We start from the raw sequence: 25,385 nt of genomic DNA on the forward strand, positions 1-25,385 counted from the left end.
AGGAAAAGGAATTTTGCCTTTCATTCCTCTGGATCCAGAGTTTGGCCCTGGGAACTCTTTTTTTTTTTTTTTTTGCCTGGACGCAGTCTGTGTCTGTCTTCAGCTCAGCCATAGCAGATGGAAGGGCTCACATGAGGCTGAAATGTGCTTTACAGTGGAATTCACAGATTTTTGCTCCATTTTCTAGCATGGCAGGTCTCTTTTCCCTTTTTTTTTTTTCTTTTTCTTTTTTTCTGCCTTTCTTTACCATACAGTCCTTTAGCTCCAACAGCTGCAGGGAGGTCTGTGGGCATGGCCCCAGCTGTGCTGCCGGGGTCACCTGGCGATGCTGCAGAGCCTCACAAGCAGCAGCTGCAAGCACTGCCCGCAGCTCCTCTTTCCCGGCCCCCGGCGAGCGGTGCGATGCACTGCGGGGGCTGCGGGGCTGCAGAGCACGGCTGTGCCCCCTCCCCCCCCAGCGCCGGTGCCTCTGTCAGCGGAGCACCCCCAGCCACGGTGCCATAGCTGCAGCTGCGCCCCGGGCTGCCGCGGGGCGGAGAAATCCGTTTCTCTGCGCTCATCCGACGCTGATGCTTGCAGTGTTAATTGTGCGTAGAGGGAGCAGCCTGGAAATCAAGGTAAGGTGCTTCGAGTCCTTCCAGATTTGAACTGCAGTCGCAGTACATGGAAGGATTTAAATAGCATGTGGAGACTGGGATGCAAATCTGTACGGTAAGCCTCTGACAGGAAATATTAAGGTCTGCATTGCTCCTTGTTTTGATCCGGGATGGGCTTGGCTGGATGTGAGTGAGGCGCAGCTGGGAGAGCTATTGTTGGAATGCTTCACAATTCAGTCTGCATTTAAATAATGCAGTGAGCACTGGAGGCATGTGGGTGTTCTGTGTCGGGGATGGGGGCACCCCTGCTCACCAGGAGCGTGCCCTCTGTGTGACGATCTCTTGGTGTAGTGACTGCCAGTGCTTATGTTAAATGCTGAAAATTCAAAGGAGGCGACTTCAGAAGGGCTTCTTGGTGCTCTGCTCGTGGGAACTGTGGTGGCTGGTGGGGGCTTTGAGCAGCTCTTGGTGGGGCTGGGGGTACCGTCCAGCCTGTAGCAGGGCACCTCGCTGCCGGGGAGCTGCAGAGCTTCTATCTGACAGAAATAGGATGAGGGAAGAGACTGCCGTGCTGTGTTCCCAGGCACCCTCACCCCGCGCTGCTCCCTGTGCCAGGGTGGAGGCACCATGCCCACGGGCACAGCGCGGTGCTTCCTTCGTGCTGCTCAGCTCCGCAGGCAGGGTGAGTGGTGCCTGGCGTGGGGCTGTAAGGGCTGCGTATTGTTGGCATCCTTGTGCACGGGCATGAGATGGATCCTGCTGCCTTACTTCCTCATCTTTTGCATACTCTGGGCTGTACTATTTTATTTAAGGCTGCTTGTTGCTTTAGGAGCATAAGGGACACAATATCTGTCCCCATGGTGTGATTTATTGAGAATTGGAAACAAGCCAATGAGTCTAAATTCGGATTCAACAAGAGCTGTGCTTCCAGACGGCAGGCGGCCTCCCTGCGTGTGCTGCTTCCAACAAACACTGCCCTCTCCCTTTGCTGCGGGTTCCTCCCAAAGGGCAGCTCGTGACAACCACAGCAGCAGCGCTCTTCTCTTTGAGATGTGGCATCCTTCCTCTTCCCCCTGTCTCCATGAGTGCTGTGTAGAAGTGGGTCTGGGGGCACTCAGAGCCCATCTGCTGCTGCTGCCCTCCACCTGCAGCCACGCTGCTCTGTGCATCCTTAGCGGCTGCTGTGGAAACAGGAACAGGGCTTCAGCAGCAACGTTAGCATGAGGCATTTTTTCCACAAGCTAAAAACAGCTCATCCTCCCCATACCTCTTTCCAAATTCATGGGGGCAGATGAATCCCTGCTTACGCTTAACATCTGCCTCCAATTTGGGTGCCAACCAGAAGGCTGTTTCTTAATTTTTCATTTGGACCTAGCCCAGATCTTGCAAACCTGCCCAAAATGGTGGAAAAATCCAGGTGATGTTAGCAAGGTCTGGCAAGGTCTTGACAAGCTTGTATCCAAACCTGGTGTGTCCTGCTTGCAGCGTTTGGATGGAGCCATTTACAAGTTTGGCCTTGAGTCTGAGTGCCAATTGCTGCCTAAACCCAATCTCACAGCAGCACTCCTGGCTGCAGGCAGCCACATCTCAGCCATCTGCTCCTGGGCCTTGAGGGAGTGGGTGCGAGTGTCCCTGAGTGCTGTGCAGGAGGGCTGCAGGCGTGCAGGACTGCACGAACGGCTTCTTCCTTATGGCTTCATTTAGGGAGCAGTTCCAGGGGCTGTTTGTCTTAAAGCTTATAAACTCCTAACTTCTAGCCCAAATGCGCTCCAGTTTAATTCCTGTGCTTTCCTCCCACCCCCACATTATGCCAGCCCTGCTTTGCAGTTTAAGCAGTTCTTTTTCTGTCTTGCCACAGTTTCTTTGCAGGCTGCGGTCGCATCCCGTCTGCTTGCTGCAGGAATTGGGCTGCGCGCTCCCTGCTCCCCCAGCTGCAGCTCTGGAGATACAGGTGCTGCTGCCCGCCTCAGGGGAAGCAGCAGGACTCAGTTTGTCCACTTTCGTCCTCCTCTAGCGGGAGTTTTCCCGCACCTGGGACAAGGCTGCCTCTCTTAAATGCTTTGAAAGCTGCTGATAATGCACGTGCTGAACTTCCTTGCTATTTTCTGGCCAGTTGAGCATTTTGCTGGGAATTAGCTCTCCATTTCTGTCTGGATGTGTGTGCAATTTTTGCTCTATGTTTCAGGCTGATCCTCCCAGTTAAACCTCGGATGTAATGAGCCTTCTCTAATGAGTTTAACAAGCAGGCTTTAGATAAACAGCTGGTGCAGCTCCGTTCCTTCTACTCCCGAGGAGCAGAGTGGCTCCGTCTGGCAGAGGCCCTCGGATTCTCTGTGCCAGGCAGGTGCCTGGTGGGTGTGTGGCTGTTGGTGCCGTGCTGCCCTTTGCTGGGGCAGGCAGCTGCTCTGCTCACTGCTGGTGGGAGTCGTGGCACCGCTTGGTACTGCAGTGCTGCCAGCTGGGGGATGGCTGCCTTGGAGAGCTGCGCTTGCAGCCCCAGCCTTTGTGGGATGCTGCTGCTTGAGGCATTGAGTTCCTCACTTCATCTTACTCCAGCAGCATTGCTGTTAAAAATATTCCATGTACTGAGTCAGAAGTAATTCAGACTCCTTTCCTTTGCTCTGAGGCTGCTGATATGCGCAGCGTGTTCTTCCTGCCAGGACAAAATCTAATATTTCTGGGTGCCCACAACCTTCCTTAGAACCATAATGGGAAGATGAATGCCCTCAGTGCGCCACATGCAATATTGAAGCACTGATGATGCAATCCATCTCCCTCAGCCCACACAGCAGAAGGAAGAATTGCGCTGCCCTTCCTGGACAGAACCCGGCTCTGCCATGGGGGCCCTTTGTGCTGTGCAGACCCTGTGCTCAGGTACTGACACTGCATCCAGCACTCCGTGCTGCCAGGAGCTGTGCAGGGCTATGGAATCGTGCAGCTGCCCAAGGAACTCTCAGAGCCAGGATCTCTATGCAGATGCATGTTTCTGAGGGTGGCTGGTGCAGGCACAGCTGGAGCCTCTCTGGGCTGCCTCCCATGCAGCTCACCCTGTTGCGTTCCTCTGCAGTGCAGCTGGACACAGAGAGGCAGCCCCACCGCCCCAGCTCCATCCCCAGCAGAGCTGCCCAGCAGCCGTGGCCCCAGCATGGGCTGGCAGTGTGCTTCCCTTTGTAAACAGGATCAACCTAGTAGTTTGTACTCATTAAGCTTTAATGGCACGCAGTTGCCAGCACACTGTTATTACTGCAGCCTCTCCTCCCTCTCGTCTCACTCCTTTGTTGCCTGCTCTTGCTGTGCCACCATGGAGCCACCTGAAAACCTGGGCACCCCCTGCTTGCCAGGCCCCACAGCTCCAGCAGGGCTTGGCTGTATTTGTTTGCTTGTTAACAATTGGATGCTCTGCCCTGTGCCTGGAGAAAAGCAGGCTGGGGCTGTGTGGTGAGCTGGGCAATGTGCTCTTCTGGTTCCGCTGGAGATCCCCTGGGAGACTGTAATTTTGTGTCATGCAGATGGCACCACGGAGGCATCTTCCCCTAGGCTTTTGTTTCCTGGCTCTGGCTGATCAGTTCTGATATGGCTGCACCTGCTCTGAAAGGAGGAGGCTTTTTTCCTCTGTCTTTTTGTGCCCAGCCACGTGAGCTAACTTGGAGGGAAGGAGCAAAGCAGGAATGTGTCCTTGCAGACAAACTCCTGGCTATGCTGCAGAGTGCGGCTGCCCAGGCAGGTGCTGCCCTGCACACAGCAGGGAGGTGCCCATGGAGCTGAACTGACGCTGATGAGCACAGGGCAGCAGGCAGAGCCCTGCAGAGCTTGGGTTGCCATGTCAGGATAACTCTAGGCTTTGCTCGGCCCAAATGCTGCCTTTCACTTTGTGTTTTTCTTGGGGCTTTGGGGCCGGCTGCTTGCTGCTCTGCTTCCTGCAGCCCTCGCTGTTTGCCTGATGCCTCCTGCAGCTCCAAACCAGTGAGTTCACACAGGGACTGGGGTGGCAGAGTGAGATGCAGTAATCGGTGCTTACAGCTCTGTAAAAGCACATTTCTACATGGAAAGCTCCTGTTTTCCTTTGCTCTCAGAGTTGCTTCTGATGTGATGCCAGCTGTGAATTGAGGCTTCCCATGGCTACCTCTGCCATGCTGGTGTTTGCAGGGTGTGCGGGAGCTGCTGCAGCAACATTGTTTTGATGCAGTGCAGAGCTCAGCCATGTGGGGAAGCTCCTGCTGCTGTTTTCAGACGTGGAAATGGTGAGCAGCTCTGGGCAGGGATCAGCTGGTGTGTGTCAGCCAGGCGTGACCGCGTGGAGTGAAGTGAGTGCATTGTGCTGCTGCAGCAGCAAAGGTTTGGTGTGGAGCAGGAGGCTGGGGAGGAATGCGCTCCATGGACTCCATGGAGCTCCAGGTGCTTTGTGGTGCCTGGGCTGCAGCTTCCAAGCCAGCAGCATGCTTTAGATTTTACATTTTTAAACAAACATCCTTAAGAGCTTTAAAATACAAAGGATTTTCATCATATATCTTTTCTTTCAAGGGAGATTAATGAGGGCAGAAAAGTGAGAGCTGTAATAGCTGAGTTACAGTCTGGGCTTTTGCCCTGGATGTGGTTTCTCCCTGTAGTCCTCTATTTCCTCCTCCTTCCCCATATCAGGCAGAATCCGAGTGTCTCTGTGTAGCACTCTACGTGCTGCTCTCCCGTAGCCCATAGGGTACGCTGGGTTTGCTCTGGCTTCTGCAGTGCTGAGACTTTCGGAAGCATGGTTAGGATTCCCGAACTTCCCAGCAGTGGGGTGTGAGCCCATGGAGCTGCTGGGCAGGTGGTGTCACTGCTGACATGACATGGCAGTGCTGTGTTGCAGTGGCTGTGCGGGTGCCCACGGCTGTGACACAGCTGCTGGTTTTACCTCCAGCGCGACTCCACTGCGCCGTGGTGCCAAATGCCGCTGCGGTGCTGCATGGCTCTGGCCGTTAGGAGTAATGCAATGTTTGTGCATAAGGCTGTGAAAAGCCTGAGGTCACAAAAAAAAAAAAAAAAAAAAAAGGAAATGACTTTCTGGTGGGTGTGTGCATGTGCATGCGCCTCGGAGCGAGGCGTAGGGCGGCCAACCTGGCGGCCTTGGGGTCCCCCACCCTGGCAGGAAGCAGCCGTCCCCTGTGAGCCCCGTGCAGCATGCTGCCTGCACGGCCACCGCATCCCCCGGTCACAGCACCGCGGCAGCGCCGAGCGGCCACCATGTTCCAGAGGAAGCGCAGCGTCTCCTTCGGTGGCTATGGCTGGTGGGTGGCTTTCGCTTCAGTGCCTGCTTGTTCATGGCTTTCCTTTCCGCTCTGGGAGCTCATGGTACAGCCTGACTGCTGCTGGGAGTGCGGGGATGCTGGGGAGGGTGTGCTGCTCCTGTTGCTGCTGTGCTGGTGCAGAGCTCCCATGGCACAGCACCTGTGGGGCACCCTGTGGCTGTCAGCTCCCTGCTCACTCCACGGGTACTGCCCAGGCAGCGATGCTCGCAGCAGCCTTGGGAGCACATGGGATGCTCCCACCTGGCTTGGAGCCCTTGATGCCTCCCTGATCCCTCCCTGCACCCACTGTCCTTGCACAGAGCACTGTGGCTGCCACCCTTGTGCCGATCTCAGTGGAATGCTGTATTTCTTGTGTCCCTCTTCTAAGAGTTGTGTTGATCTATAGGGAAAGGCTGTATGAAAATAGCACTTTTCTTCCTCTGTCCTTCCTCCCCTTTTTCTCGCTAAGTTGTTTTATGCCATTTCAGGGCAGTGCTGTGTTTATGGTCAGGTCCTAGGAGCTGATGGCTGAGCTGACAGCTTGGCAGCTCTGTTGGCACACAGCAGGGTGTCCTCCCAGGGCTGTATGTGGCTGCTTCCTGAAGCTGGGCTGCCTGATAGGCAGCAGTGGTTTGGAAAGGAGTGCTGGTGGCTGCTGTGCTGCCTGGGCCCCCGGGAAGTGCTGAGCAACTGGGATGCGGTGTGGGATGGCAGCAAATTCACCAAGGGTTTGCAAAGCCTTTTGGAGTCAGGTGTTCTGTTGCATGGGTTTTTTTCCTTGATATATAATAAAAATTACAAGGAAGCACTCTGATTAACTAATTTGTAAATAGATTTTGTGACATTTGGGCTTGTTTTGCAGTGGAAAGGAATTGTGGTTTTGCCTTCCAGCTGCCATTTGTGGCAGTGCTGGGCTCGTTCCCTGAGCAGTCAGGTGGCACAAGTGCAGGTGAAGCTCGCTGTCTTCTGCTCTGCAGGGCACGTGGGTAATCCAGGCTTTGCTCAGTTCTTCTCCTTCTTTGCTTCAACAGTTGCAGGGAAGAGATAACAGCTAACCAGTGAGCAGCACAGGAAAATTGTTGTGCGCTGTCCTTCAATGGCTGCGTGCTGTTGGAGTGCTGGGTGTGGGCTGATCAGGGAGCAGCATCAGCTTTTCTTATCTTTTAATATCAGAATCAATTTCTGCACAGTGAGAAGTGCAGGCAGCGCTCCCCACAGCCCGGCTGCCCCATTCTCACAGCCGCACGCCCTTCCTGTGGCAGTGCAGGGAGTGAGCCCCAGAGCTGGCCGGCACGCCCCGCGCCCTGCCTGGGCTGCAGCTGCTATTCGCAGACCTGCGCCGAGAGCACTTGTTTTTATCTCTGCCGGCCGCATCCGTTCCCACGGACGTGGGAGCAGTGTGCCCACACGGGGCTCCCTGTGCTCAGACACAGCACTGCACAGCGCAGGGATGGGGCGCTGCGGCGGTGAGGTGCAGCAGGTGCATGCTGCCAGCTGGGCTGCAGCCGGAACGCAGTGCCACTGGAGTGGCTGCCCCGCACCGAGCACCCTGTGGTCACTTAGTGTGCAGCCGTGGAGCACAGGGTGCTCTTTCTCATTCTACAGAATCAGCCCCCATGGGCTGCAGCACGGCACGGTGGGGACGCAACCCTGCATCACTGCTGCTGTGGCCTCGTGGTGATGGGGAGGTGCAGCACTGCGGGGCGGAAGCCATGCTCCTGCAGCACTGTGGTTGCAGTGCACGCAGCAGGGCTTTCAGAATTACTTTTTTTGGCTTTTTGTTATTGTTGGTTTAAAGATAGGGAACTAACCCACGTGGCAGATATCGTAATACTTGCAGTTACTGCCAAAAGACATCATTTTGCGTTTCGAGACATTATAATGATTTGCATCAATTAATATCAGTATGGCTTTAACCACAATAATTCTGTGGGGACCATCATTTATCACCAGTACCAAAGCAATGAATGCTGCACCTCAGCATCTGGTCCTGCTGCACTGTGGATCCTTACCATGTCCCAGACTTCCTGCAGGGCTGTGGGGTCCAGTGTGGGTCCCAGTGCACTGCACTCAGCTCTGTACTCATCACACAGACTGTTGGGGGGAGGGGCTGGGGAGTGGAGCATTGGGGCAGCTTGAGCACGGGTAAGTGGATTTGAGAGCGTGGTGGGAGAGCTGAACCCATATGGAAGAGCCAAGAGGGAAGTACAGGAATAAGCTGAGCTGTGTGTGGGCAGGGTTTGTACCTCAGATCCTCAGGCTGAACATGGGCGCATGAGCGGGATCCGTGGTGGTGTAGACACAGCCCTGTGCCCACAATAACACTGCTCTGCTCTCTCCCCAGGATTGACAAGACGATGCTGGCCAGCCTGAAGATGAAGTGAGTACTGTGCTCTTCTCTTGTAAACCATTGTCCTGCGAAGTGCTTGGTGGGCTGGGCTGGCTTTGAGTGGGGAGGGTTCGTTCCCAGCCCCGGCCACCTCCATCTGGTGCTGGTGCTGCTCCACAGGGCTGCCCTGTTGGGCACTGCCTGGGAGGCACCAGGCACATCTCGCATTTGCGTTGAGGTGGGGTGAGGTGTTTTGGTGTGATGGTGGTGTTGGTTCAGAGCACAGGGATGGAACCTGCTGCACCCAGACAGCTCTGGGCATCCCAGCATGTTTCACCAGGAACGTGTCCATGAGGCCGCAGTTCTCTTGGAGGTCTCACCAACAAAGCCAACCCCAGCTCCAGGGACACCCCGTGTCAGCCCCTGTCTCTCCCCAGTCCCACCTCTGGTGTTGGGGATTTTCCACCATGAGTGCTCCTGCTGCTCCTGGCACTGTTAGCATTGAGGTGTGCTAGCGCAGAAATCTGGCTGAGCCTCCCTTGGGCTCAAGGTAACTTGTGCGGGTAACTGCTCATGTGGTTTCATTTTATAATCATTACTTGTGCAAATTATTCATTAATGGAAAAATATACAGAGAGCCTTTGGGGAACCTGCTGCATGAACAAGCCCATGAAATGCCCTTTGCAAACAGCACAGCAGAAGCGCCGTTGCTAAGCTCACCGCTCGGGTTTTTGGTGAACTAATGAGAAGTTTAAGTCAACGTTTACAGCTCTGGGGCAATCTCGGTGCGTTTTCTTTTTCTGTGCCTTGTACATCATGCTGTGCTGCGCCCTGGTTTTAAATTTTTTTTCAGGGTCTTTGTAACAATTCTGAGGCAGAATTGTTGCACCTTCTGTGTAATTGTTGGACCTTCTGTGCCCACCGTGGGCACTGAGTGCCTTCGCGTGGCTGCACGCTTGGCTGTGGGGCGGTGACCACGGTGTGCACACGAGGGGCTGCAGCTGGGTGCTGGGCAGGGCTGTGATCCCACAGCCCAGGAGTGCTCATCCCCTGTGCTCCCCTGCACCGTCAGCCTGATACGGGGGCAGATGCTGTTTCTGGTTTCTTTCTTTCTTTATTTTTTTTTTCTTTTCCCTTCCTACATAATGCATTTTGGTGATAGCAAACCATCTTTGCTGCTGAGATGTGTTTTTCCTGACACATGAGTGCATGTCTGCAAAGCCTCTCGGAGCACGACAGGGGAAGGAAAACTACTTCCTAAGAGGTGACTTCAAGCACTCGTGAAGTGCAGCCAGAGCTCTGCTGAGTGCAGCTATGGGAGCAGTGCCTGCAGTGACCCCTCCAAGCAATGTGCTTTTCATGGAGCAGAAGCTCCTTTCCACTGTTATCAGTCCCTGTCACATTGCAGCAGTGCCATGCTGGCCCCAGCATGATGCCGGGTGCTGCTGGGGGCTGCAGGGCCCCGGGGTGCTCTGCCCACAGTGCAGGAGGGGCTGTGGCCACACAGTGTCACATGTGGCCCAGAGGTGTTCGCACAGCTGCATGTCCCTGCAGTTGCTCCATCTATTTGCAGCTGATGCTTTCCACAACCTCTTAGCACTTTGGCTTTGTGCACAGATTGCCTCGCAAAATGTTTCTGTAATTGGGGCCCAGCCAGAGCCACATTAGATATTTGTAAAAGCCGTTTTGGTTTTCTAACGCCCTCTTATTATTGCTGCAACCTTCTGGCTGGGATGCCAGGCGTAGGCAATTTGCTCCACTGTATAACTTGTTAACAAAGAGACAAACTGCTGCCTCCACGCCAGGAAGTGCTTCAAGAGGCCTCGTGTGCTGCAGAATCAAATGTGACCTGCAGAAGTCAGGTGGAGGAGAGCAGTGAGTGCTGCTGGGGCCTGGAGCTCTCGGCTGCAGAGGGACCCTGGGGTGGCTGTGTGTCCCTGCAGGCTCCTGGGGTGGGAGCGGAGCTGGGGCCCACTCGTGCAGAGCCGCAGAACACAGCAGGCTGAACACAAACACACAGGTGGCACCAGAGCTTCAAAGCAGTTTTTCCCTCTATCTGTCTCTCCCTTTTCTTTTTTTAATTTGGCTTTCATTAGTTCCTATGGTAACCATGAATATGTCTGAGGGACGTGAGACTGGAGAGAATAAGTGGATGCTGCAGAGGGGGGAGCGCCGGAGGAGGGAGATTGGCAGTCCTGGCATCGTGGTCAGGGTGTGCACGGCCTCATTCTGTTCCGGGAGGCATCGGGACGCACTCGCAGGTGCAGTCGGCGAGCAAACGCACTGCAGAGCTCCGAGCGTCTCTGTGCTGTTCAGGAGCTGCCGCTGAGCTGCTGCCTTTGGGTCTGGCCTCCAAAATGCCCAGGAAGCTCTGGTGAGTGCAGGTCCAGCCGTGCCCCGTGCCCGGCACGCTCTGGCTTTGCAGCTGGCAGTGCGTGCAGAGCTTCGCTTTGTGCAGCAGTTCTGCTGCTGCAAAGTGTGCAGCAAAGGCTCTGGAGGTGCTGGGGCACTCAGAAGGGTTGCATTGAGGTTGTGACATGCGGAGCCATGGGCTGCTCTGCAGAGCTCAGGTGTGTTTGTGCTGTGAGCCGTGGCCATGGGCTGCTCTCGGGAGGTGCCACCAAGTGCTGCCTGGCTGCATGCAGCCCTGCTGGGGGCTGGCAGCTCTCTGGGCTGGAGCTGGTGCTGGGGAGGGTGGGATGGAGGGATGCTACTGGCAGGAGCCCCGGGAGACTGACACCAGCACTGCTGTACTGCCAGGTGGGATGTGTGCAGGCAGGGATTGGTGTGTGTGGGAGTGGGATTCCAGCACAGAGCAATTCTGCAGATAGAGTCACTTCCAAGGCGGGAAAGTCTTCATGACAAAGGATCATTGTGTGTCACACAGCCGCTCTGGGTCAGGTGAGCTTGCTCACACTGATCTGCACAGGGCAGATGCAGGGGCTGCTAGAGCCAGGCAGTCCTAGAGATGCTCCCACCCCATCCCGAGCTCATTGCAGCTCTGTGCTGGGCTCAGTGCAAGGTGGGACGCTGGGATGGGATGCGGCTGTGAGCTGCTTGGGGCTGTGCCTATGGGGACCCTCTGTCTGAGGCTTCTCCTCAGCCCTCGGGGCTCTGTTTGTTTTCTCCACTTTCTTTGTCCTTATGAAGCAAAAATCACAACGAAATTGTGTTTCTGTGGAACAGAAGAGCCCTGTGCACCAACTGCTGCAGTTTGGGGTGTGCACAGCTCACCTTCCCACAGATGAGTGCACGGTGCTCACCTGGCAGCGCGGGGCTGAGCGAGGTGAGCTGTGCCCGGGGCTCTTCTGTGCTCATGGATCAGAGCTGTGCTAAGGGGAGGGCAGCGAGTTGGCTTCCTGCTGGGAGCTGCGGGGCCGGCTGCCGTTATGCTGTATCTGTGTGCTCAGGTCCTGCGGGGACAAGGTCTGGGAAGAAGATTGTTTGAGAAAATACCTTTGATTTTGTTACCCTCTGTGAAAATGGATAATTACGTGTAAATGTATATTTGAAGTTGCCCTCTGGCTGCAGTGGTGCATACGGCTGTGAGCAGTGAGGCAGCACACTGCGTGCCTTGTTTGGGTGTACGACTGTGGATCTTCTGGGCAGCGGGATCTGCCACCTGAAGCTTTCAGGAGCGGTCCCCTCACCAGCCCGGCTGCTGATGAAATTAATTAGTAAAGAAATGTGAGAGAAAAATTGCTTGTGTGGGACCGGTGTGCGAGTTGCACACGAGCAGCGTTCCCGCAGCTCCCGGCTGTGCCCTGGGGAGGTCGGCGTGCGGCGCTGCGGGGCGGGCGGAGCTGCGGGGCGCCTCGGGGCGAGGAGAGCCGCGGAGGCGCTGTGCTCCCACTGCCCACCAGGTGGCGCTGTGCTGCTGCCGGCGGAGGGCGGGGAGGGAAAGGATGAAGGCGGGGAGCGCCGCGAGGCGGGCGGCGTGTGCGGGGCGGTGCTGCAGCCGTGCAGGGAACACCGGAGATTTGAATTATGGTTTGTGCTTGGGCTTTTGGGGCAAAAAATAAGCACACTTCCCAGACGAGTGCGGGGCAGAATCTCCGCGTGGCGCTGTGCACGGAGGAGGGATGATGGCTTACCGTGCGTCATCCTGACCGGCTGTAAGACACCCTTCTCACCCTTGGGAAACGCTTCTTCGTTTGTGACGCTTCTGTTGTCAGCTGTATTGATTTTTATGGATGTGCATGCAGCTCATTTCATCAAAACAAATTCTTCCGAGCTTTTCCGGTGTGATCTTTCTCGGTCCCCTGACTGTAATCTCATCCCTTTTTTTCTATAAAGTTTTTCTGGAAAGCTAACCATCTGTGATGGGCCCATAAATCAGCTGCTTCCCCTTGTGCACGTTTGGGTTGGCTCTCACAGTGTTTCATGTGGCAGCAAGGGGAGGGGAAGCAGGATTCACTCAGAAATGGATTGATCACTTAAAAATGTCAGTGCAAAGAAGTATCAGGGGAATGCAGCGTTGTTGCTTTCTGTGGCTGCTGTTGGATCTGAGGAATGTGGCAGAGGGGAACACCACCTGAGATGCTGCATGGAGGTCTGAGTCCTTCTGGCAGTCAGAGTGCTTTAAACAAACAAACAAGCAAACACATAAACATTAAAGTCCAAACAAACAAACAGTAAAAACCCTCCACTCTGGGTGGGTTTGGGCTCGTGTCCAGCACTATGCAGCGTGACTCAATCCTGCTCTGGGGGGAGAAGATGGCACACATGGAGCATTTCCCTTCTTCTCACGCATGACCAGCAGTGGGCACACAGACATGGCTTGTCTCTGCTCTGTGCTGTATTTGCTGCCCTGCAAAGGGCTGTACCTGAATGCATGCAGTGCTGAAGGCACAGAGCCCTGTGCAGCGCGGGGAAGCGGAGGTGGGAGTCAGTAATTTAAAGGGAGGAATGTATAAAGCAGTGAAAGGAGGGTGAAAGTAGGGCAGTGCGTCTGGTGTCTCGGATGAATCATCGGCCAGCTCTCGCTGCTGCTGCTTTATTTGCTCCTCATGCAAAGAAGTTGGTGTCGGTGTGTTTTCCTCACTGGTTTGGGTTGCTGGGCTGTGGAACAGGACAGCGCAGCGCTGTGCCGGGCTGGTGCAGGTGGTGGCTGCCTGTCCCATAGCGTGGTGCTTCTCTGAAATCTGCGCTTTGCCCTCGTGACAGCGCTGCTGTGGGGCTGAGATAGGATGGCCCTGCCCTGCCCTTCCCACAGCAGCACAGGGGTGCCCTGGCACTGCACTGGGGACGTGCTCTGACGCTGCTGCTGGGCCCGGGTCATCTGCAGGCAGATGGGACTGCAGAGGGTGCTGAGGGCAGCACGCTGCCATTGCACTGCCGTCCTGCCAGCCTTCCTGGGCTGCTACAGCAGGCAGCTCTTGGGCTGGTGTGGCTGTCCTTGGGCAGCACTGGAGCAGAGAGCACTGTCACCTCTGGGCCGATGCAGGCAGGGCAGCTGCAGAAGCATGCAGCCCTGGGCAGAGCCATTCACATGCAGTGCATGGGGACATTGGCTGATGCTGTGTGTGAGAGCAGAACAGCTGTCACAAATCACATTCATTTTCTAAAGGGGGGAAAAAACAACTTGGAAGAAGCCTTGATATCCTATTTTCTTTATGGACAGAAATGAATTTCAGTGGGCACAAAACTGTTTGCTTCTTTTTTTTTTTTTTTTTTTTTTTTTTTGCTTTTTTTCCTGTGGTACTATTTAACTCAAGAAGAAAAGTCTGGAAGGATCTGAGGGGCTTTGGCATGGTCCTAGCAAGCAGGGGCATAGAGGCAGAGGTTGGTGCTCCTCAGGGTGGGGGGCACTGATCTCATGTGCAAGAGGAAAACTTTTGCAGGTGGAGGGGGAGCTGCCCCTTGGCCCAGGATGGCTTCTGCTTGTGCCAGCCCTGGGCAGCTGCTGCCACATGGCACCTGTAAGGCAGAGGTGAGCCAGGGTGCTCAGTTACCTTTTGGACTGGGGCTGCTCACTGCATGTCGTCCTGCAGGACACCCCATGCTGGTGGCAGTGCTGTCAGTGCCGTGAACAGGGACATGGAGGGATGGATGGCAGGGGTTGGGTCTGCAAGGAGGGCGCCCACCCCGTGGGACAGCCCCAGCCTTGTGGGGCTCAGCAGCTGGCTGAGGATTTCCCAATCCAGCAGTCCCAGCACTGCTCCCCTATCTGCAGTGAGCAGATGGTGCTCGCTGTTTCCAGGAAGGGTGGTTATCACTGCTGCCTCCTCCGGAGCCACCCAGCCCCGTGCCCTGCAGCCATCCTCAAAGCACGTACCAGAGCGTGCATGGGATGGAGGAGCTGTTCCCAGAGAGGGAGCGGCTGCGGCCCCAAGGAGCAGGGAGTGTTTTGGCCATTCTGCCTGGTAAGCTTAACTTACATTAATGTTGGGGGCAGATCCTCTAGCGGGAACCCAGCAGAGCCCCACTGATGCTTTTGGGACTTGGCTTTTTTTTTAGATTCCTTCCTCTTGGTGGCTTGCCATAGGTGCTTGGGTTATTTGGGGATTTATTAATGCAGAACCCCAAGCTATGACGTGCAGGCAGTTTGCTGCGATCCTTCAATATGTGCGCAGCTCCCAGGAGACAATGGACACAGCACCGTGGTGTGTGCTGCTGCTGAATCCCATATGTTGAAATGTTGTCATTCCTATCACAACAGCTTTCACATGTTTAAAGCCAGATTATCCGCAATTACATCTGCCCAGAGGACTCAGCAGCCACGTGGGGCTATTTTTAGCTCTGCTTCAGAAGCAATAAACTGCGTTGGTTTGTATATTTCTTCCCTCCTGCTATATTTATGCTTTGTCAAAATAGGAGCTGTTTGCAGAGCATCAAAAGGAGGCCACCTGAAAGAATATCAGCCCTCCAAAAGCAAATATTGTTGTAATGGGGGGAGGGATGCTTAATGGCTGGACTGATAAAGGCACCATCTGGCTGCGGATGTGTGCTCTTGCGTGTCCTGGTTTGCACAAGCACAGAGTGTTCCGTGGGGGCCGTGTGCTGCCCGGTGCTCCCTGGGCAGGGGGGCCCTCCCTCCCCACCCACTGCTGCTGTGCTGGAGCCACAGGCAGTGCCTGGCTCAGGCCATGCAGCTGCAGGGTGGTGAGCTCTGGGAGCTGCACCCGCAGAGGGGCACAGCAGCACTGGGTGTGGGAGTGCAGGCGCTGTGCCAGAGCCCATGGCTGATTCCTGGCGATGATTTGATGTCACTGTGCTGCTTCCATGGTTGTCGCTTCTTGCACTGAGCTGGGTCTTGGCAGCCAATGGGGCCCAGCACTGCAGCCAATGCACCTGGAAATGGGCTTTCCATTTCCAGAGCTTTCTTTCCAGTGGTGCTCATAATGTGCAGCATTGTGCTTGGTTAGCAAATGGCAGGCAGTGATCAGCTGAGAACATCATGTCGGTAAAGTCAGTTGTAAAAGGCTGGAGCATCTCAGGTTCCTATGTGGGAGAGAGATGGGGAGGTTTGATGGGTGCATGGATAGGTTGGGGCTGTACTGTGAAATCTCTCTGAAGACTCAAAGGTCACTCCTCTCAGATACAGTCCTCTCTGATTCCTCTCAAATGTTACTGGTGTCACGTACCATGCACCATGACAGCTCCTTTCTCGCACAAGCAGTTTGCTGCTAATCCTCTCCAATTTGGAAAGCTGAGCTCAGTGTTCTTTTTGCTGGGATGATGCGGATTCTGTGACTCGGTGACATCCTGATAATAATGAGCAACCCTGGCTCAAATGGGTTATGAGAGTGGGGAACAACTCCCATTGGGTCTTCAGCAGAGCTCCAGCCATCAATGCAGCTGCAGGAACTGAAGGGTTTGCCCTATGCTTGCATGTTAAACGGAAGATGGGGAGGTTTGCTTCAGGGCAGGACAAACAGGGGTAGTGGTAGAAGATCGAGTTGGGGGCTGTGTTGTCCTCTCCCTGGCAGTACTCAGAGCTGAGAAATGGAGCATGGCAGTCCTGCTATCACTCTCCTTTGTGAACAGGAAGCGGCGCTGCTCTGAGCGGCTGCGCTGTGCCAGCACTCCTTCTGCAGCTCTGCCCATGGCTGTGCTGGGCTGCTCAGCCCTGCTCCTGCTTGGTCAGGCCCTGCAGCATGAGATACTGAATGACGAAAATGCCCATTTGCCAACACCATCTACTGCACTTTGTATCTTTTAATCAAGAGCAAGAGGCAAGGGAAAGGCTGTAGAACAATAGAAACCCATTTCTGAGCGTGATTGACTTGAGCGCACTCCCTATTGTGGGGATGTGTCACTGAGATAATACCCATGTTTTAGCTCTACAAATTATGCCTTTTCACTTCCTTGCATCAAACAAGGTGTCAGAGGGAGACAGTAAGGGAGCTGCTGGATCCCTGGCGCGGGCGGAGGAGTGCAGCTCAGAGTGCCACGTTCCTGTGGTGCTGGGGCACCGCAGTGCACACCGCTGCAGCAGTGCAGGGTGGAGCAGGGCAGTGGGTGCTCCGGGTCCCGGGGAGGAGGAGAGCTCTCCTCTGCCTGGCACTGGCCTGCTGTGGGTCCCGGGACCAGGCTGGAGAACGGCTGCAGGACAGGCTCATCCTGCTGCTGGCTCCAGGAGCGCTGGGCACATCACTGGTGTTGGTTTGCTGCACATCCTGAGTCTGGCTTTATTAATGATGCTAATGATAGATGATGGCATTTAGCTCACTGATTTGCTAGTGAATTTCAAAGGAACTGCTCCGACTGTAAAGACTTATTTCCTCTGCTGATTTGATCTGATTTAATTTAATGCTGAAATCTTGAAACTTGTTTCTTCAGAAAGCCTTGATTCATAGCAAAAAATACCCCAAGTTATCAGGCATATGATTTCCATTTAATTATGCTGCTGCCGTAGGCAGGGCAACTCCGTGCTGCGTTCCACCAAGAGATGCGGTGCAGCCGAGTTGGAGCTGCCCGGGGGCTCAGCCCTGGTGCCCAGTGCTGCACCCCGATCTTATCTTCTCTCTGCCCCTGCTCCTCTGCCTGCCCTGCAGCACTTCACTTCCTCTCCCTGTGCTGCTGTTTCCGTGCCCTCCAAAGGGCTTTGATCTGCTGTGTCCCATTGACTCTGCGAGGCTGGTGGGGCTGGACACCACGATGTGCTCCTGTGTGTGCTGCCCAGGGCCTCCTGACAGCTTCCCGGCTGCGTCTGTGGGGTGGCTGTTGAAGAGGGAGCAGTTACAAAAATAACACCGTGAGAACCTGTGGACATGTAGAAATATAAGATAGGTATTTGTAGGTACATAGATGGTTATCTACAGATCTTCTCACATAAAAGAGACTGCAGCCCCTGGGCTACCAGGGATGGCTTTGTGCTGAAGACAGAGCAGAGTGCTCCCATCTGTCCCTCAGCTTTTTGGGTCTGGGGGTGTCACTGCAGTGCCTGGGGTGAAGGGTTCTGCCCTCTGTGCTTAGCCTCTCTTTGTCTACAAGGTTTCTTTGCAAGCCATGACTGTAACACAGGTAGTTTTCCTGTGAGACATGACCCATTGTGGCCGGGCATCTTGTGGCTGGCACTGGAGCAGCAGGCACAGATTTGGCCCCAGAGCAGTTGGCCGCCAAGTTGGGTCCTGCCAGGTCAGTGCTGCACAACGCCGCCTGCGCCGGGCAGCTGATGGCAAAGGGCAGAGGATGCTGCAGGCATTGCACGGCCCCGTCACTGCGCTCTGGTACAGCTCAAACACAAATAGTCACACTGAAATTCACTTTCTGTCCTTTGTGCTTTAAGTTTGCTTCAAGGTGGTAGTACAGATTCGTTTATTATCGCTGTGCTAACAGCGTAGAGTTTGCATTCTGCCTGCTGTTGCAATATGCAGTGACGTGAGAGGGTTCACCTGGCAGGAAGGCACCCAACAGCCCATGCTGACAGCACCCCCGCACTCCCCTACCCCGCTGAGGCAGCACACAGCCCCCCTCAGCTGATGCTTTCCTACGGTTCTGACAGTTTCAGTCTAAGCTCTCCAGCAGGCACAGCTGCTCCAGGTGGGTTTTAAAGTCAGATTAACTGCGTGAATGTGGCAGCAGTGGCACAGTGCTGCCAATCCTGTGCGTGCTGCAGCGATGAGCTGCTCTGCACAATGCTATGGGCATTGTGGAGCACAGTGCAGGGCAGAGCTGCTGCCGATCCCACACCCCTCTGTTGCGCAGTAATGGCTGCATGGTTTGCAGGAACAGGGGTCTGTTTGCAAGCAGCAGAAAACAGCTGATTGCACTGAGCAATACATGCACTGAGAGACTCATCCTGCTCTTTTCTGTGGAGCAGAAACACGGGCAGCAGTTTAGGCAGGGCTGAAGGTCCGGGTTCCCAGAGAGGAGCAATTTGCACCGCTGGAGTTAACTGAGTGGTGTTTCTGCCTCTTGCTGAAGCTCAAATTGCGCCTGATCTCTCTTCCACAGGACACGAAGGGGCCCACGTGTGCCTCTGGGGATGCTGCTGGTGTGGCTGTGCACCGCCCCATACCCACTGACAGGTGCTATGCCCTAGCATTGCTCTATGCCCATCTGCTGCTCCCCAGCAGCACAGCTTATCTGAGGTTCTGTTGATCTACAAACACTGCTGCCGCTCTCATGGGGGACCTGTTCCATTTTTAATGGGTACTGATATCTACCTGCACTTTGGCTTCCCTGCGAGACGAGAGGTCATCTGTTTGTAATGAATTTTTGCTCTTTCACTGCAGCTTTGATTGCTTTCCCTGTTTGTTTCCTGGGCAGGCCAATAATTGTACTGCCGAGATGGAACACTGTGGGCCCCGCTTTGCTGAGGGCAGGCAGAAGGTCAAGGCATGCTCTGGGCTCTTGGTGCAGCTGCTCGGGTGCATGCATTGTCTCTATGGGTGCAGTACCAGGTGCTGTGGCAGCACAGGGTCACACCAGACCCTGCTTTGTGCACAGGGCTGCCGGTGCTGGGCTGTCTGTGTTCTAGGAGCACGCTTGCTGTTTCCCGAGCGCAATGGAACACCTGAGCCCACTGCCTTTGTCTGTGGCCAAGGTGCTGGGGCTGCTGGAGGCACACAGCACTCATCCTGCACCGCACTGAGGAGAACCAGACCCAGTGCCTTCGGTCCCACATTTCCTGCAGCCACGGCAGCGGGATGCTCACCGCCATGGGCAGGCAGTGGAGAGCAGGGAGCACTGCCCCTCCCTCCTCGCTTTGTTTGCTAGCTGCTAAACAAATGACCTTCTATCAAGAAAACAATTGAATTGAGTTTTCTGACCTTATTAAATCTCTCCATATGGAGAAGGTAGCAAGCTGGATGTGGGCACAGCAGCCTCCACCCTGCAACCAAGGAGCAGTACAGACTCTACTTGCAGCACTCTGTGCACCTCCTGCCTGCAGACTGGCTGTGCTGCACACAGACCCCTCCCCAGCTGCCCCTGGGCTCTGTCAGCGGTGTGTGCTGAGGCTGAGACCCTCACCTGCATCACAGCTGTGTCTTAGCTCCACCAGGGGCCAGAGCACATTGCTCCCCTGCTGATGGGAAGTGGCAGCCTGAGCTGGGCTCCCGGTGCAGAGGGGTCCTGCTGCCCCTTGGGCCGCTCTGCAGATCCCAGAGCTGTGCTTTTACAGACTTGGGATCTGCATGAAGTACATGGCCAGTCTGAGGCTGCTGCAGCAAGCCCTGATCTTCTGGCCCTCATGTAAGGATGTGTGTTTGTTGTTTGAAGAGGATGTTGATCCTGAACAGCAGACTGGCAGGGACTGTGCCCAGAGCAGAAGCAGGTTGGGAGCTTCCTTGTCTCGTTGGTGGGTTCTCTGTAACCATCTGTAACATGAAAAGTGATTAAGCTTTCTCAAAGTCACCTTTTGCTGCTCTTAATGATGCAGCAGTGCTGGAGTCGATGCTCTGGAGGCTGTCAGCTCCTGGGGCTGAGGGATGCTTCATCTGAAGGGAAAAACCTCATCTGCCTTGTGATTCCTTGATATTTCCTTTGTGTCTTTCTGACATATAGCTCTAATCAGATTACTTGGGGCTGGATGTAACATAATCTAAAGCTCAGTTTCTTGTGATACTTAAAACTGGATGTACTTCTATCCTCATCCTGCAGCACATTTTTAAATGCTGTAATCACCTTCTTCATTTGCAAGCTCCCAAATCCTTTTCTTCCTATGACAGGAGCACAGGGATGTGGCTGCTCCTGCAGAAAACGGGTCGCTGTTTCTGCCTGTGCTCCATGCTGCCACTGCTCCCTTCCTGCCTTTCTCCTCTGGTGTGGGCAGAGCTGCAGCACCCATTTCATCCACTGGGACCATGGCTGTGTGCCATGGTAGGGTGCAGGGCTGGGCGGTGCCGTGGGCAGCAGCGAGCAGCTCGATCTCACTGACGTACTAACACAAAAGCCAGAGCCAACCCGTGAATTTTCAGTATTAACCACATCGCTTATTTGGGGGAGATTCTGCAATGTCGGGGATGAAGGTTTGGTCTTCTCACAGTGTGGCATTTTCAGATCTGCCTTTCTTAGCAGAATGTCCAGGAGAAAATGCCAAGCGCTGCACTAACAATCCAGCAGCCCAGGTGATTTATTAATCATAGTGTGTAATTGTTCCAACCTGAAACGACTTCTCCCAAGCCCCTCAGGACTCAATTTTGTAGTTCACTGCAAATACTGTTTTCTCCGAAGCAGAACCGCCCGGGCAATTCTAGAGAGAGTTATTTCTTCCTAAAGCAGTGGCAGCTGCTCAGCTCGGAGGTTATTTAGGCACTGCAGAGGTAACGCTGCAGCTCTCAGGAAGGACAAAGATTCAGAGGAGCCCCCGAGGTGGTGGGGATCCCCTCCCAGCTGATGGCCCCATGAAGATGAAACGCGATGCACTGCGTGGGGCACAACAACAGCCCGGAGCCAAAGTGGAAGTTCCACCTGCCCTCTTGCTGCCCGCATCCTCTCCTACAGCACACGCTGCCCCTGGCCGTGCTCACAAGGACACCTGAAGATGCTCACAAGGACACCTGAAGATGCTCACTGCGGCGCTTGGCAGCTCAGCCCTGAGCAGGAGCAGTTCTGGCAGACGGATCTCACCGGAGCTGACTGTGCCCCTGTGCAGTGCTGCTGTGCCCTGCAGTGTCCCTGGGGAGCTGAGCACGGCCCTACCTGCCTGCTCCGACCCTCACCATCGTCACCCTGCCTTCCTGCTATGAATTATAGATCCGGTGCAAACGAAGTCCAGAAGAAATTGATTACAGCAAAGACTTGTTTGCAGAATTTGAGTGGAGAGGAGAATAGGGCTAAGTGTGTCTGCGTAAAGTGATTCTCTATTTCCAAATATGAGAGAATTGAACATCTTTAAAAATCAATACAAAGCCACTTCAGCATAAAACAAGGGAAGATTAATACTTAACTTGTCTGGAAGTGGGGAGGAGAGACAGTGGAAGATGTCTCCAGAGACAAAGAGAGACTCAATGAGATCTGAAGCCTCTTGTTTAATGTGAGAGGTAAAAGGTTTAAAATTAAAACCCCTCCCCCTCCATTAAATGAAAGCTAATGAGGTGCTGCAGAACTGATACAATTTGACATTGAAATGGGCTCTGTTTTTTTTTTTTTTTTTTTCCTGTGCCTCAGAAATTTGTCAGACTGATGATTTCTTCTTGGAAGCAGCCAGGTATTTCCACAGGAACAAACTGATTTGCTGGTCCAACCAAAACTTCATTAAAAGATTTTGCAGTATGTGTTAGTGAAAGTGAGGGCAGTGTCCAGGGTTAATGTATTTTTTCCTTCTGCCTACTTGCATCCTCTTGCCCACTGAGAGCAGTTTGGTATCCTCAGATGTTGTCCTGGGGAGGCACAAACACATCCTGGGTGCTTTGTGAGCTGGTTGGGTTCTTTGTTCTGGGGAGGTAAGGAGTTCTGTGCTCGTGTGTGGCAGTGACTTTGGCTGCTGCACGGGGGCTGCTCTGCCCCAGCATTCCCAGGGGCCCACTACAGAGCTGTTAAAATACTAATCTTAGGTTTAAGTCTAGATCTCAAATGTTTCAGGAGTCATGTGTGTGCTGTGCTGGTGAATGCAGGTGGGGCAGCCATGGCTGTGCTGCAGTCAGGTTGTCCTCAGGCTGAATCAGTGTGGCACGTGGACAGAAACAACCTTCCATGCACTTCTGCCTGACTTGGAGCGGAATGCATAAAGAAATCGCAATGAAGATGATGGGGCTCTTGTTTGAATTCAAAGAACACATCTGGTTAGGGCTTGTGCTGGGGCAACGAGGCACTGCGCAGGTTACTCAGAGAGGAGGTGCTGCCCCATCCCTGCAGACAGCGGAGGTGGAGGGGCTCTGAGCACTGATGGAGCTGTGGCTGTCCCTGTTTGTTGTGAGGCAGTGGGATCCGATGGCCTTTAAGGGCCCTTTCCAACTCAGAGTGCAGTCAGTGTAGCGCAGCCCCTCCGTGTTCCTGTGGGCATTCGGGGGCACAGAGGAAGGTGGGGGGAGTGGAGGGACCCGGCAGTTCTATTGCCGTGGCAACATCGACATCCAGGGAAGGATGCTGAGCTCATGGAGTAAATCACTGAGTTTACTTAATGAAAAAAAGTATCTGTTGCCAGGAACGAGCTGCGTGCTAGCTCAGCTCCTGCTTAGGGGCCGAGCCTGGAACTAGTGGTTCTTTGGCCTGGCTGCTGCAGAGGGTGGGGATGTGGGGACGCTGGAACCTCGGTCCCCGGCACTGGCACGGCCGCAGCCCGACGTGGAGCAGCCTCGGACTGTCCCTTAAAGGAGGGGTTTCGCAGTGTCTACCAAAAGCAGAAGGAAACGGTTGCAAGACGGGAAAAAATCCTTCCCACTGTTCGGATATAAGGGGGTTGGAACCGAACCTCATCCCCTCGGGCGCTGAGAAGCCCCGCTGTCCGGGGAATCGCGGGCCGTTTTCGTTAAAACCTCGGCGTGAGAAGAGCAGAGCCGTGCGGTGCCGCGGGGGCTCGGCGCAACCCGGCTCTCCGTGCACGCGGCGTCTTCGGAACCCCGCTAACCCGGCAGCGCGCAGCGACAGCCGCGAGGAGCGCATCCCCGGGCAGCTCCCGCTCGCCCCGCCGCGCCGCTTCGGGCGCTCGTCTCCGCTCTTTTCGTCGCCGCCGCGGGCGCGAGAGGGGAAAAGGGGAAAAAAGCGGAGCCCCGCCCGCAGCCGTACCCAGAGCCCGGCGCGGCCCGGCCGTGCGCGCAGGGGGGGCGCGGCGGGCGGGAGCGCGCGGGGAGGCGCGAGGAACGCGGGCGCGCCGCCGCCGCCGCAGGTGCCGCGCTGGGGCCGGGCGGGCGCGGGGCCGCAGAGCGGCGATGTCCCGGGCGGATGCCGGCAGGATGCACTCCCGGCGGGCCGGCATCCGCGCGGCCGTGGTGCTGATCGGGCTGCTGCACAAGTCCAGGAAGCAGAACAAGGAGAAAAGGTAGAGCGCAAGTTCGTTCCTTTTCTTCTCTCTTTATTGAAGGGTTAAACAGAAATCTGTCCTTGCCGTTGGGTAGCCCGAGTGCGAGCTCCGGGCCGGGGGGCTCTGATCGCGCGGGAGCGGTGTGCGCCGTGTTCCCGGTGCCGGCCAGGCCGTCGCTGCGGCGGTGCTGGGTCGGTACCGGCGGGTGGGGGTTACCTCAGCGCAGGGCGGCGGGATCGGGGGCTGCAGCCGCTCGCGGCGCTCCCCGCGCAGTGCCGGCTGCGTGCGCTGCTGTGCAAGGCGAGCCCGAGCACGATTCTTTGGCATGAGAACATTGAGGACCGCTTTCGGTGCCCGTGGAACTGCTTTAACTCAGCGAACAGCTTTGTCTCCTCGCTGAGGAACAGCTGACATGGTTTCATCTTTCATCGACTAAGTCACGGATTGTACTTTATGTTCAACTCCGTGTATTCAGGAAATAGCCTCTTTGCAATATTGTGTGAGCTGGCGTCTGCTCTGCACGGCTCCCGCATCCCCCCACTTATTAGTGCGAATTGCTGTTTGCTTCAAAGCCTCTCCACACTCTGATTTATTTGTGTGGTCTCGGTCAGGGAGTTCTCTCCTCCAGGACTGCGCTGCTCTGGCAACTTTGTTGTTAAAAATAGTCCGAAATATGCATCCCAATCCCAGTGGTGTGCATACCTCCCATTCGGGGTGGGAGCAGCATGGGCACTGCTGCAGATTGATGGTTTCCTTTTTGTGTTGTTGTTGAAATGGTGATTTTTAAACAAAAACATATGAACGAAGAACTGATTATGTGGAGTCTTTCTTATAACTACACAACTCAGCACACTGACCCTTGGGAGTTCCTTCTGCCTTCACTCCACAGTTTTGGGTCATGGGGCCCTGTGTTCTGCTGCTGGAGGTGCTGTGCATGGGCCGTGGGTGTGCTGGGCAGCAGGATTTTAGGGTTGCTTTCAGTGTAGCTCTGCTGCTGCTGCTGCTCTGAGATATTTTCTCCTTTGCTGGGGCTTTAGGTAGAGCAGCGAGGCTCCCAAAGTGATTCCTTCCCATGGCGTGCCAGATTTCTATGAATGAGCTCAGAATGACACCTGAAGGCTGAGAAAAAAATCTGGCTCCAAACTCATGGAATCTGCCCTGTAACACAGGAGCCTGATTTTTTGGATTTTGTTCCCCATCAAGTTGAGCAGAAACCCTCCCAGCGATGCTCTGGCTGCGGGGTTTATTCAGAACATTGAGAGTCATACAGACACCTCAAGGGGAGAACCAGACCCTCAGGAATTTTTTCTCCTGTCTGCTGTGGTCTGAGGAGCCTTCATGGGAGCAATAGTGAGAATTCAAGCAGTACTTTAATGTGGCTGTTTCATCTTATGCAAACTGCCAGGGCCATCAAAGTGACATAATCTGCAGGAAAAGGAAGGGACTGTTAGCGGTGTAGTCAAAAGGGACTCTGTTCCTCCACCTGCTCCTATTTTCTTTTTTTCCTCCTACATTCAGGCTTTGTTCTGCATTTGCAATTGAATTTTGCTTTCCATGAGCCATATGCAAGTCTGGCAGGATCGGTGGCAGCTGCGGAGTCCCTGGTGGCCCACGTCCCTGTCTTATTAGCAACCAGCAAAGTACAGCACAACAAATGGACTTTGGCAGGCTCCCGTTGCAGGAGCAAGGCGATGCTCACCTGGGCGCTCTGTAGGTCTGTGCGTGTCCTGCACTCGGGCTGAGGCAGAGAAGCAGCGCCCTGCACCGACACAAGGTGCACACCTTGCTGAAGTCATCGGGGTGAAATCTTTGCACTGCTGAAGTTGATTTAAACATTCCCATTT

The 25,385-nt window shown here is 54.8% G+C and overlaps 1 protein-coding gene across 18 annotated transcripts in view; it reads left to right on the plus strand.

Moving 5' to 3' along the window:
* RAP1GAP2 (RAP1 GTPase activating protein 2) overlaps window positions 1–25,385 on the plus strand; it is a 51,336-nt gene that overhangs the window by 3,516 nt on the left and 22,435 nt on the right. For 5 of the 18 annotated variants that reach the window (XM_031591399.2, XM_031591400.2, XM_090122470.1 and 2 more), the window contains exon 1: window positions 10,584–14,554. In XM_031591399.2, coding sequence (XP_031447259.1) covers window positions 14,169–14,554 — 386 coding nt within the window. In that variant the 5' untranslated portion in view covers window positions 10,584–14,168. The other 13 variants (XM_090122471.1, XM_090122474.1, XM_090122473.1 and 10 more) reach the window with 8 other exon arrangements.

The sequence above is a fragment of the Phasianus colchicus genome, chromosome 21 (genome assembly GCF_987193195.1).
Source record: "Phasianus colchicus chromosome 21, bPhaCol1.hap1.1, whole genome shotgun sequence".
Taxonomy (NCBI): Eukaryota; Metazoa; Chordata; class Aves; order Galliformes; family Phasianidae; genus Phasianus; species Phasianus colchicus.